Raw genomic sequence first — 13,198 nt, 5'->3', positions numbered from 1 at the left:
AGCAGAGCCAGGTCATGGAGGAGATGTGATAAGAATTCTGAGGAGAATTCTGCTTCCTCTATTCTACCCTTGAAGCGAGCAGTGTTCTAGATTTGGATCTGGGATTGGTGCCCTGACCTTTGACTCTGACAGTCTGGGTGCCAGGCAGAGTGAGACGATTACTGTCTTTGCTCATTTTATCCCAACAGCAGCCTTGGGAGTAGCATTCTTAGTCCCATTCTACAGAGGAAGAACCCAAGAGGTTGAGGCATGTGCCCAAATTCCCACCATCAGGGTGGAGGTGATTTGAGATCTAACCCAGCAGTGGTGGGTCTTGGTGGAAAGTGATCACAGTATACCCAACACACATGTGAGGTTATCTTCTAGGTTTAGTTAGTTGGGGGCCACAACTTGGATCTGAAGTGAGGTGGACACACAGGGTGGGAGCATGTGTGACATATCTTGGTGTAGACCTTGCCTCCCTCCGAAATCAAGGGAGCACCAAGCTCCTGACTGCAGCTTGCATCTGGGCTCACTGGATGTACAGGAGGGGTCTCTCCAGATCTGCAAGGCTCTATTGTCACAATTCCACTGGCTCTCATGCCTGGAGCTGACATCACCGTTCTGGAAAAATGTCCACGAACAATCTCTGTGCTTCCATTTAAGGAAATATTTGCAAACATGGGCTCTTCTGGTTCTTGGCCCAGACGCAGGGTCAGCAAAGCAAGTCCTCATGGGTGTAGAGAGGGGGAGAGCAGCCGAGGCAGTGCCCGGGGGACCTCAGGCAACAGTGTTGTCTCCAACCTTCCTGGAACCATGGTTTCCCTGCCCAGCGCCTGTGTGCTGTAGGGTCATGCCACACATGGACCCAAGCATGAGGGCTGCATTTGGAGGGGTGGTCCCAGTGCCACACAGAAGGACTGATCTTCCCTCTCCCCCATTGCTATCTTCCCTGACTTGCTCTCCTGTCTCCCTGCCAGAGCCGTGTGGTCCAAGGCAAGGAGCCTGCCCACCTCATGAGCCTGTTTGGCGGGAAGCCCATGATCATCTACAAGGGTGGCACCTCCCGCGAGGGTGGGCAGACAGCCGCTGCCACTACCCGCCTCTTCCAGGTCCGGGCCAGCAGCTCTGGAGCCACCCGGGCCGTTGAGGTAACATCCAGGTCCTGGACCACAGGAGAGATGGACCACAGGGAGATTGGCTTCCCTGAAACCTCCCAGGCTTGATGGGCAGATCTCTGGGCACAGGATTGGGTGGGGTTGGGTGAGGGGTTAAGAAGGAGCTTTTTGTACCTTCCTGTCCTGGCAGCAGGATCAGCAGTCAGTCTTAGATGTATGTCCTCCTGTTTCAAGTACTTCCAGTGCTTCTTGCTTACAAGAAGCCCAGTAACGGGCAGCTCACTGCCTACCACATGGTCCATTCTGTGCAATCTGGGTGCTGTTTCTGATTACATTCTAGTCAGCTGCTATCCCTTCCATGGTGGAAGGCACAGACCTGGACATAATTCTCCAGGATGGTTCTGAACAGCTTAGAGGAGAATGGGACTGTCATCTTCTTTGTTCTGGGCACTCAACTTCTGTTTATGCAGCTCAGAATTAATTGTAGAATCATCTTAGCTAGTCACAGTGCAATAATGACTTGTGGGAGTCAACCAAGGCCCTCAGCGTCCAAAGTCTGCCCTCAGCTCTGGTGGGGAGTGTTCTTCCAAGTCCCCACCTAAGAGCCAGTCCTGCTGCAGGGTCTCCTGGGTGGTGAGTAGGGGGCTGAGGGCTTTTTGTCTGGTTTCTGATGAATTGAACACTGCCCTCCCAGGTAATCCCTAAGGCTGGTGCGCTGAACTCCAACGATGCCTTTGTCCTGAAAACTCCCTCAGCTGCCTACCTGTGGATGGGTGCAGGAGCCAGCGAGGCGGAGAAGACGGGGGCACAGGAGCTGCTCAGGGTGCTGCGGGCCCAACCTGTGCAGGTGGCAGAAGGCAGCGAGCCAGGTAGGAGCCGGTGCAGGGGGACCTGCTGCTCTCTGAGGACTGAAGCTGTTAGGTTTTGCTCCCGTCTTTCTCCTTGGGGGGACCTGTACTCTCACCCTCCCCAGTGCCTGTCCCCTAATGTGTGTTAAGTAGAAGTGGTTGGATTAAAATGAGGGCTATGGTGAGTTGGGTGGGGAGGTCTCCAGGAGTTAAAGAAAGAAGAGCTTGGTGGGGGCTGGAACAGTCCAGGAAGGCTGCTGGAGGAGGCGATCACTTGCTAGGAAGCCTTGAAAGATGGTGGGCAGGGGTGACAGCATCAGAGGGCAGCAGTCTCCCCTAATCTTTAGAGTCTCCATGGACTGAATGCCACAAGCCTGCTCTGTTGCTAGACCATGGGTCAGGAACAGCTTCCTGATGCCAGCCCTCAGTCTTTTCTGCTGTTACCTTGAGCCCATTCCTGCCTGCTTGATGCTTAATAGAAATGGAGAAGGGCAACTTGGTCTATAGTGGCTCCGTCCAGTGGAACCTTCCATGAGGATGGACATGTTCTGTATCTGCTGGGTCCAAGTTGATGCCACTAGTCGCATGTGGCTGTTGAACACTTGAAATGTGACTGGTGAGAATGAGGAATTGAACTTTTAATCATATTTAATTTTAATGATTTTAAATCTAAATAGCCCCCCATGGACAGAGCAGGTATAAAGAGAGCAGGTACAGTGGAAAGAACATGGGGATTGGAGTGAGACAAAATTTGTGTCCTGACTTTATCATTTAACTAGCTGTGTGACCTTGGGTGAGTTGCTTAACCTCTCTCTGTTGAGTACGGATAATTATCCCCATCCCGTAGTGCTGTTGTCAGCCTCAAGCCAGAGTAGTCCTGGCGATGCGTCTACTGCCAAGTCTGCCCTCTCTGGGCCTCCATTTCGTCACCTTCAATTTCCCTCAGGCCCCTTCCCTCTTGATCCCCTGGGATTTTAGAATGGAGGGCAAGGATGGAGAACAGTTGATTGGGCTTGGGCAGGGTTTGTCCTGGGATCTGATGAGATGCACTAGGGGGGTGGTGACATCCCTCGGCAACTGGTGTGGCCTCCCTCTGCAGATGGCTTCTGGGAGGCCCTGGGCGGGAAGGCTGCCTACCGCACGTCCCCGCGGCTGAAAGACAAGAAGATGGATGCCCACCCCCCTCGGCTCTTTGCCTGCTCCAACAAGATCGGACGTTTTGTGGTGAGCCCCTGCCGAACCACACCTCTGCTTTCCCCTGGGAAATGGGTGCCCAGGAACCTGTCAGCAGCAGGGGCAGGGAGAAAGTTCTGATGGCACAGCGCAGAGGAAGGAGCCCATGCTGCAAGAACCAGCTCTGCGGCTCCCTCGTCGGGGTCAATAGGGGAAGCCTCCCCAGTGGAGGGAAGACTTCTTGCTGAAGCTCTTTCATTAACCTCTTTGTTCCTTCTCAGATTGAAGAGGTTCCTGGTGAGCTCATGCAGGAAGACCTGGCTACTGATGACGTCATGCTCCTGGACACCTGGGACCAGGTGGGTGAAGGACAGAAGTAAAGTCTGTCTGTGGCAGAGGCAGTAGAGGAGCTAGGCTTCTGGTTCTAGGATCCATTGGTCCATTGGTTCTGGGGCCAATGGACCTAAAAGAGGCTGTACCAGGTGTTGACAGAAAAGTCCTTGAGCTGCTGCAAGTCCTTTCCCCTTTCTGAGCCTTCATTTCCTCATCTGTAAAATGGGAGTGATGGCAAAGCACCATATAGATGCAAATCAAATGACCTTCTATCCTAGGGCTTAGGGGAGTGTGAACGCCTGCTTTAAATCTGTTGGTAAACAAAGCTGAACTAAGCGGCATCCCATCTACAGATGTAAACTAACCACTGTCACCTGAAAGTTTCGTTGTGCCTCTCTTATTTTAGAGGGCTCTAGGCTCTCTCTGCTTCATCTCCTAAGGAAGTCTGTTGTGTAGGACTTGGCAGGGGAAAATGCCATTCATTCATTCAGCCAATATTAATTGAGCATCTGCTTTGTGCAGGACACTTTGTGTTACAGATGCTGGGAATGGAGCAATGAATAAAGCAGACATTCCCTGCCCTCATTCTCGTGGGGTGTGTCAGGTTAATAACCCTTCCTGTCACGTTGGCTTCTCCCAGAGTGATCAGGTTATAGAATGGCTGGCTGTGAAGGAATAAGATTCTCCTCTACCCATGGGGCTGCTTTTTGCAATCCCTACTTGAAAGTTCAGGACCCAAATGTTTGCAGCTTAAGCCATTCAGCTGTTGTCACTGATCCACTGGCTACTCAATCTGCCTGTTCGTCTGTGTGTTCCTTCACTTAGCCAACATTCATTCAGCACCACTGTCTTCCAGGCAAAATGCTAAATGCTGGGAATCCTCTGATGAACAAAATAGACACAATACCTGCCTTAGAGGGGCTTCTGGTTCAGTAGGGCACACATCTGTCAATAAGTAAGAGCAATCAAGTCTGGTATTTTATTATCTAATGCCACTTTATCAATGATAGGTGCTCTTTAAAATAGTATTTTAGGTATGCATAAAAATAGATAATATGTAAAGATAAGCTGAATAGATTTTTATGTGCAACAAAACATGTAAGAAGGCTCAAAATGGTGGTAGTGGCGGTGAATGGTTTTTATTCCAAGCCTTAACCCATGTTGCCCAAGACTCACAGAGACTGGCACACAGTAGACTCTCAATTTATATTTGTTGAATGAATAAATGAGTGAGAATGTGTTTGGCCATTCATTTGTTGAACAAATAAATGCCTTTAAACAGAAAATTCATGAAGCTCTAGAGAGGGATCTCAAACCCAATGTCTGATGGTGCCTGGTTGGCAATGTCGAGTGAAGCAGGCTGGGATGGGGAGACATGAGGGAGTGGTGGAGCCCGAGGCAGACTAGGATGGCCCAGCTAATGGGGGCAGCTGCTGCTTAGCCTCATCCAAGTGAGGGAAGGCCCAGGCTGCCAGATCCTCCAATTTTTCAGGAGAAGTTGGAAATCTAGATTGTTAAAAAAATTTTATTTCATCAATATACAACATAGGTGATTTTTGTGTCCCTTTACCAATTCCTCCTTCCCCCCTCATCAACATCGTGTCTGTTCACTTGTCTTAACAAATTCAAGGAATTGTGATTGTTGTGTCTTCTTCCTCTCCCCCTCCCCCGTTTATTTGAAATCTACATTTCTATGTAATTAGTAACTAAATTCGTTTTTTAAAAAGTCACTGGCCAACATGAGGTGCTGAGTGAACAAACAAAACATGTTGTAGATCACCGCTTTGCAAGCTCTGTTGCACATCCTTCCGGCCATCTTCTGTGGGCTCTGTTAGTTAGTCGAGGGCTTTGTCTGCTCCAGCACCTGGAACCTCCCACTTTTCCTCTAGCAGTGACTTGGGTCACCTCTTCTCATGTACTCTTTATTTTACATCTCACCTCCAGGTCTTTGTCTGGGTTGGAAAGGATTCTCAAGAAGAAGAAAAGACAGAAGCCTTGACCTCCGGTGAGGACCCAAGTCTCTGTGGGTCTGTCACATGAGGGGGTGGTGGGAGCAGCTTCCTGTATGGGTCCGAGAATTAACATCGGTGGGGTGGGACTTCCTCATCCACAGTCAGCCCCTCCTAAGCCCTGCCTGGGGTGGTGAAAGAACAGATCAGTTCCTTCAGAAAGCCTCAGGTATACCAGAAGAAGGAAGGAATAGAAGAGAAGCCACCTCAAGTTCAAGGAAGGAACAGAAGTTGAAGCTGCAGAATGCCTGAGGGTTGAACTAGTCAGGATGTAGATTTTGCAAAGCAGATATCTGGGAGCTGGACAGATCTGGTTTGGGAGGTGGGAACCGTAGCTAGTTCTTTAATAACTTCCAGTAGGGAACAGTAAGGGAAAAATAGTATATCCAAAGAGGGACTGAGAGTTTTCTAAGCAGGAAGTTAAACTGTAGTCCCTGTCCCTCCTGTGTCCTGGGCAGGCTGGTAGAGAACCCACGTGGGCATCATTGCCTTTAAGGGATGATGGTGCCCAGTGGGGAAGCAGGGACAAAGGACCCCAAATCATCTTCTTTAGCAGCCCCTGCCCTGAACTATCCTCTCCCCGAGGAGGGAGGCACTAAGAATTCCTTTTCTTACATGTGTGTCTGCAGCCAAGCGGTATATTGAGACAGACCCAGCTAATCGGGATAGGCGCACCCCCATCACCGTGGTGAAGCAAGGTTTTGAGCCTCCTTCCTTCGTGGGCTGGTTCCTCGGCTGGGATGACAACTACTGGTCTGTGGACCCCTTGGACAGGGCCATGGCTGAGCTGGCTGCCTGAGGAAGGGCAGGAGCCACCAGTGTCACCGGTCAGTGCCTTTTAGAACTGTTCATCCCCTACAGTGAGCAGGGCAACTCCGGTGTGTATGTGTGTGTGTGTTGTTGTTGTTGTTTTTTTACAGTAGCCATAAAGAGCCCTGCAAAATTCAGGGTCCTTGCAAACTTGTCTCAAATATCTGTGCTTTGGAAATTAAATACAATAAAAGCTTTTTGAAGCGTGTTAGCCTCTTGTGGCTCCTCTGTTTCCTCGCTCATTAGCCCCTACCCTTTGGACAGTGATAGCCTCCACCCTGCCTGCGTCCCTAGTAATTCTTGGAAGGCCTACGTGAGGTGCCTGACATGTACCTGGAACCGGTAGGTAAGCTACGTCCACCTTGTGTGTTCGTCCTGGTCCTCTGAGATGGGATGAGATGTGCGTAGATGTACAAATACCTGTGTGAAAGGGAGTAGGTAGGCACCTGGGGAAGGCTGGGGGAGCCATTGGACCCAGAGACAAGTCAGACCCTACACGAAGAAGAGGCGGACAGCAGGTGAGTGGGCGTGTCCGCATGGCCGGGTAGTCCAGGAAGCCTTGGCAAAGCTTTTGGGTAGTCGTAGAGCCAAAGTCAAAGTGTTCCTTTTTCATTTCATGGAATGGTCCCATTTTTATTTTTTTAGTTGTAGCAAACTATACGTAGCAGAGTATTCATTATCAAACATTTGTAAGTGTACAATTCAGTGACATTCCATACATTTACAGTGTTGTTTTGCCATCACCCCTATTCTGCGTCCAAACCTTTTTCATAATCCCCAGCATTGATGCTGTGCCCATTAATTAATAATTCCCCACCCTCCCCTCCCCTCAGCCCCTGCTAACCTCGATTCTGCTTTCCGTCGCTATGAATTTGCCTATTCTACATACCTCATATAAGTGGAATCACACAGTATTTGTCTTCTGTGTCTGACTTATTTCACTTAACATAATATTTTCGAGATTCACCCCTGTTGTAGCATTTCATTCTTTTTTGTGGATGAATAATATTCCACCGTATATATGTGCCACCCATATCTTGTTTATCCATTCATCCATCGATGCACACCGGGTTGTTTCCACCTTTTGGCTATGTGTATAATGCTGTTGTGAATATGGGTGTACGAATATCTGTCCAATTCAAAGTGTTCTTGAGTCCGCTGCACTGAGTCATCGGTCGGGATGGCCTTGGAGCACACGTGGGATGGAGGTCAAAGCCAGCAGCTGGGGCCCTTATTCAGTTACATTTCCTGTAGTAGAAAGTGGGCAAGGTGCATTCTCATAGCTGCCACTTCCTGTAACATCTGCCTGGACCTTTCTCTACCTCTGTTTCCCACAAGTTCATTCTGTTGCCCCAAAGCTGTTTGGAGAAATCTCTGCTGCTGCTGCTACCATCCCAAGAGCTGCCCCGGATACCCCCAAAGTTGCAGTCTTTGGTGTGAGGAGAGGGACTCCGCTGTGTACCTCCTGGTCTCCTGGGCCCTGAATCTCTGCACTCTCTGGGTGTCACGAAGTCCCTTTTGGACATTTTCATGAAGTGCTTCTAAACCTTTTTTTCTCCATGCAGGCTCCAAACCAGTGCATGGAACCTGCTGGAGGACAGACCCCCCCCCCCATTCCCACCTCTCTATCCTTCTGGTCTCTTCTCACCATGTTTTCCTCTCTCTGTTCTGTGCCACCTTCCCGCATCCCACCCCCATCCAAGTTATGGAGTGAAAGCTCCCATGCATATGACTGGAGAAGAGCAGAAAACAGCATGAGGGTTTGTGTGGTGGGAAGTGCGTGTGTGTGTGTGTTTACCCTCTTGTTTCTAAAGCTGGTGGATCACTGAAATTGTCCAGGGAACTTTTTTAAAGCATGGATTCCCCAGGGACCCTATCTCCAGAGATTCTGATTCACCGCTCGGTGACGAGGGTAATGGAGAAGGAATTTTCCGGGTGAAGCCTGGGGGGGAAGCCAAGTCATCTCAGGCAGAGGAGCTTCAAGGGAGAATGGTGTGCTCAGGGACAGACGACAGCCTGGTGTGGCCGGAGCAGAAGGCGGGGTGTGCTGGGCCTCAACACTGAGAGGTGGGCAGGGGCCTTGAATGCCATGTCCTGGGAGTTCAGACTTAATCCTGTAACGCCTGCCTTGCCTCCCCCCAAAGGCTTGCTTTTGTGGTCAAAGCTAACGTGACAAAATCCTGGCACAAAAGCAGCATTTACCATCTGAAAGGCCTTTGCTAGAGGCAGGTAGAGACCTGTCTAGACAAAGTTAGCTTACTTCCTGAAAATTTACTACCGGAGGACACATTGCAGGCTGACCTGCCCATGAATTCCTCATTTGGTTTAACTGGCATTCAGGGCGTGGCTGTGGCCTCAAGTGACAGCTCTGCCAAGTTGAGAAAGGAAATCGCCTGTGCAAGTGAGTTGCTCTGACTTCATATTTTTTTCTTAAAGGCAAAATAGCGAATCAGAAACAGTATCACTTCAACCACACATTTCCTTTTCCTGACAATTTTAGACTTCATCATCTGCAGTGGAGAAATCATTGTGAAATACCAGGGCAGGTACCACAGGGGCATCTCACGGAAAGAGATTGGATCCTTCGTCCAATCTTGGGCAATTCAGTTCAACAGATATTTATTTTGTACTTACATTGTGCAAAGCATTACAGTAATTATACTTAAAAATTTTTCTCTGAGCCTCAAATTCCCCACCTACAGAATAGTAGTATGGCATTTATCTATTACTTAGTTGGAGGTGGTATAATTTAGTGGCTAATAGCTGAGGTTTAGGTCAGACCTGTGTTTAAATTCTAGCTCCACCACTTATTAGCAGTGTGATCTTCTGCTAATGGGAATGAGAACAGTGTCTATTCACTTAGAACTTTTATGAGGAGGCCGCCTGTGGCTCACTTGGTGATAACACCAAGGCCACGGGTTCAGATCCTATATAGGGATGGCCGGTTCGCTCACTGGCTGAGCGTGGTGCTGACAACACCAAGCCAAGGGTTGAGATCCCCTTACCGGTCATCCTTTAAAAAAAAAAAAAAAAAGAACTTTTATGAGGATTAGGGGAGATAAAGCTTAGCACAATGTCTGGCCCATTTCCATAAGTGCTCAAAAGTGGTAAAAAAAACAAAACAAAACAACACAAAAACCAAAACCTTAAAGAGCCTAGTCCATAGCCAAACCCAGTACATACGCACGTAAATAAGGACCTATTGCATTGTGGATCAGATTGGATGGTTTTGGCTGTAAACAACGAAGAACCAACTTAAACCAATTAAACCTTAAGCACTCTTATGTGCTCTCATTAATAACAGTCCAGAGTCAGGGGGACTTCATGGGGACAACACCCAATGGGTCTGGGTTTCCTGTTGGTTCTCCTGGCTCTGCCCTACCCAGTCTTGTGAAATACCTGTCAGTGGTGCAGCCCTCACACCCATGCATGGCAATGCCTAGAGGAAAAGAGGAAGGATATTTCTAGAAATTTTCCCAGAAAAGGGAGGAGAAACTGCTCCCAAGTCCACAGAAAACCTTTCCTCACGTCTCAAGGACCCATAATGGGTATACAGGCATTTTGTTGGAGACTTTTTTGGGGCCAGATACTGAAAATAAAAATTATTAACAGTGGTGGTTTGTTTTTTTTTTAATAGTCTCGTGACATATAGTAATTTTCAGCGGGCTTAATTTCTAGCCAACTTTTTCCAGAATCTTTTAGGGAAGATTCCTAACCTACGTTATGGTAAGTTTCTAAAGCTTTCTAAAAACAGTCTTAACAGTGACTTCGATTTCCTTTCTCACCAAACTCTTCTGGCTATAGGGTGGATTGAAAAGGGCTGCATCCTACTAGCAAATACGACTCCTTTAAGCAAATCCTAGCCTGATCTGAGCCTGGATCTGCTGCAGACCTGCTGTTATGCTGACAACATAGTAGGAGACCATCACTAATAACCCTAAAGAATCCAGGGATTTTCCCACGGCCTGGTCAACACAGCCAAATGGGATTAGGAATGGAAATGAAAGATGCACGAAGAGACTTGCATAGTGCTTGGCACTCCGTTTATGGTTCCCTTGGCCTTCTTAGTTTCTACAAATTAAAAAAATTCTTCAGGGAACTGTATAGTTTTGAAGTTAGAAAGGATCTTAGAGGTAATCTTGTCCAGTGGTTCTTAAGTCTTTGGATAGGCGTAATAATGAGTGTGTCCCCTAAAGTACACACATTTGTGTGTGCATGCCCCAATGTGCAATTTCAAAGACAATGCTCTGCAGCTTTCAACCCCTTCTTAAACGATCTGAGACCCAAACAGGTGGATACAATCTCCTTATTTTACAGGAAAAGAAAATGAGGCTGAGAGGGGATATGACTTACCTAAGGTCACATTATGAGTTGGAGGGTGAAGCAGGAAAAGCACTCAAGAGTAGCAACTTTTGTTTTTTTTTTTTTTTTTTTTTTTTTTTTTTAATTTTATTTTGTCGATATACATTGTAGCTGATTAATGCTCCCCATCACCAAAACCTCCCTCCCTTCTCCCTCCCCCCCTCCCCCCCAACCATGTCCTTTCTGTTTGTTTGTTGTATCAACTTCAAATAATTGTGGTTGTTATATCTTCTTCCCCCCCCCCCCCCGGTTTGTGTGTGTATGTGTGTATGTGTGTGTGTGAATTTATATATTAATTTTTAGCTCCCACCAATAAGTGAGAACATGTGGTATTTCTCTTTCTGTGCCTGACTTGTTTCACTTAATATAATTCTCTCGAGGTCCATCCATGTTGTTGCAAATGGCAGTATTTCATTCGTTTTTATAGCTGAGTAGTATTCCATTGTGTAGATGTACCACATTTTCCGTATCCACTCATCTGATGATGGGCATTTGGGCTGGTTCCAACTCTTGGCTATTGTAAAGAGTGCTGCGATGAACATTGGGGAACAGGTATACCTTCGACTTGATGATTTCCATTCCTCTGGGTATATTCCCAACAGTGGGATGGCTGGGTCGTATGGTAGATCTATTTGCAATTGTTTAAGGAACCTCCATACCATTTTCCATAGAGGCTGCACCATTTTGCAGTCCCACCAACAATGTATGAGAGTTCCTTTTTCTCCGCAGCCTCGCCAGCATTTATCGTTCATAGTCTTTTGGATTTTAGCCATCCTAACTGGGGTTAGATGGTATCTCAATGTGGTTTTGATTTGCATTTCCCGGATGCTGAGTGATGTTGAGCATTTTTTCATATGTCTGTTGGCCATTTGGATATCTTCCTTAGAGAAATGCCTACTTAGCTCTTTTGCCCATTTTTTAATTGGGTTGCTTGTTTTCTTCTTGTAAAGTTGTTTGAGTTCCTTATATATTCTGGATATTAATCCTTTGTCAGATGTATATTTTGCAAATATTTTCTCCCACTCTGTTGGTTGTCTTTTAACTCTTTTAATTGTTTCTTTTGCTGTGCAGAAGCTTTTTAGTTTGATATAATCCCATTTGTTTATTTTTCCTTTGGTTGCCCGTGCTTTTGGGGTCGTATTCATGAAGTCTGTGCCCAGTCCTATTTCCTGAAGTGTTTCCCCTATGTTTTCTTTAAGAAGTTTTATTGTCTCAGGGTGTATATTTAAATCCTTAATCCATTTTGAGTTGATTTTAGTATATGGTGAGAGGTATGGATAAGAGTAGCAACTTTTGAACTGAGATCTGTAGAGTTCTATGAGGTGCTTCCATGATTTTACAAATATTTGATTCAAATTCTTAAGGTGGTCATAAAAGATAGACACTTAGAAGCAAAACGGAAACATTAATTGATGTAATTAATGTAGAGTCTGATTTAAATTTTAACTCTCCTAATTGTAATTAACTTTATAAACTTCAAAATGTCCTCATTGTTCTCATCGATTTAGTTCACATTAAGTAAATGTTATAAATGTGAACTTCAGACCTTACCCTGGTAAAGGACACTAGGTATTACCAATGTAAAGTTTCCTTTGAAAAGTGGGGTTTGGTGCTAAAAGAAAGTTTGGAAACCAAACCTGGTGAGTAGGAAGGGCACTGGGTTTGCTATTTACTAGCGAGTGACCATGGGAAGACCAGGTGTTGTGAGGATCACAAGAGATTTTATAGTTTAAAGGGCAACAAAAGCCCATGGAACCCGGGTCTGCACCTGCCCGTGCCAGTGTGTTACATTATGATTACAAACACAAATCAGCTCTCCTCGTTTGTACTGAACTTCCGCTAGATCAGATGGCTTGAAACTAAAATTTAAAGCCAGCTTGGGTATGAATGCAGTCAAATGAACTTTGACAGTCCTGAAAAGTTGTGACCTATATCTCAAATATCTGATGGTGGTGGTATGTATACGGGCACGGTGGAGGCAGGTAATGTCACACAAAGTTACACTAAGACACCCTAGGAGTCTTTGGCATTAGACAGATTTGGGTTTGAATCCCAGCTCTGCTCCTTACCAACCATGTGACTTTAGCTAAATTTTAATCTTTGTGCATTGGTATCTTTATGTATAAAATGATGACAATAAATAAATATCTCATCAAGCTGTTTTGAGGATAAAGTGATAGAATGTATGTACAGGTTTCTAAGCATAGGGCCGAGTGACTGGTACTCCACAAATGGTAGCCGATAATTCAAGGCAGTTCTTCAAAGAAGGTTGAATGTTGCAGGTAAAACCCATTGGTTTCTTATTGTTTCTCTTTTTAAGTAGGAGGTATGTCTGTGTGATTAACTGGATGGCAGTAAGATCGGGGTTCCTGTCCCATTCGGAGGAAGGCCAAAGAATGAAGCCAGCCAAGGCTTTGGGGGGTGTATGGATCTCAAACGCTGAGGGAAAATGCATGGGCTGGTGCACTGGATGGCAGATGGCCTACTGCAGCCTCTCCCCTTCCTCTGGCCCACAGAGAGCACACAAAGAAGCTAGAGCAGCCAGCCCAGGACTGGAGGATCTGAT

General features: G+C 46.7%; 1 protein-coding gene across 4 annotated transcripts in view; it reads left to right on the top strand.

The window, feature by feature from the left end:
• The window catches only part of GSN (gelsolin), a 56,365-nt gene extending 49,884 nt beyond the window's left edge, over positions 1-6,481 (top strand). For all 4 annotated transcript variants that reach the window (XM_063081827.1, XM_063081825.1, XM_063081824.1 and 1 more), the window contains 6 exons: positions 960-1,130; positions 1,792-1,966; positions 3,045-3,169; positions 3,400-3,477; positions 5,396-5,456; positions 6,090-6,481. In XM_063081827.1, coding sequence (XP_062937897.1) covers positions 960-1,130; positions 1,792-1,966; positions 3,045-3,169; positions 3,400-3,477; positions 5,396-5,456; positions 6,090-6,259 — 780 coding nt within the window. In that variant the 3' untranslated portion in view covers positions 6,260-6,481. The remainder of the gene's footprint in view (positions 1-959; positions 1,131-1,791; positions 1,967-3,044; positions 3,170-3,399; positions 3,478-5,395; positions 5,457-6,089) is intronic.
• Positions 6,482-13,198: the final 6,717 nt, after the last annotated feature.

The sequence above is a fragment of the Cynocephalus volans genome, chromosome 17 (genome assembly GCF_027409185.1).
Source record: "Cynocephalus volans isolate mCynVol1 chromosome 17, mCynVol1.pri, whole genome shotgun sequence".
Taxonomy (NCBI): Eukaryota; Metazoa; Chordata; class Mammalia; order Dermoptera; family Cynocephalidae; genus Cynocephalus; species Cynocephalus volans.
This window is presented reverse-complemented; position numbering and strand designations above follow the sequence as displayed.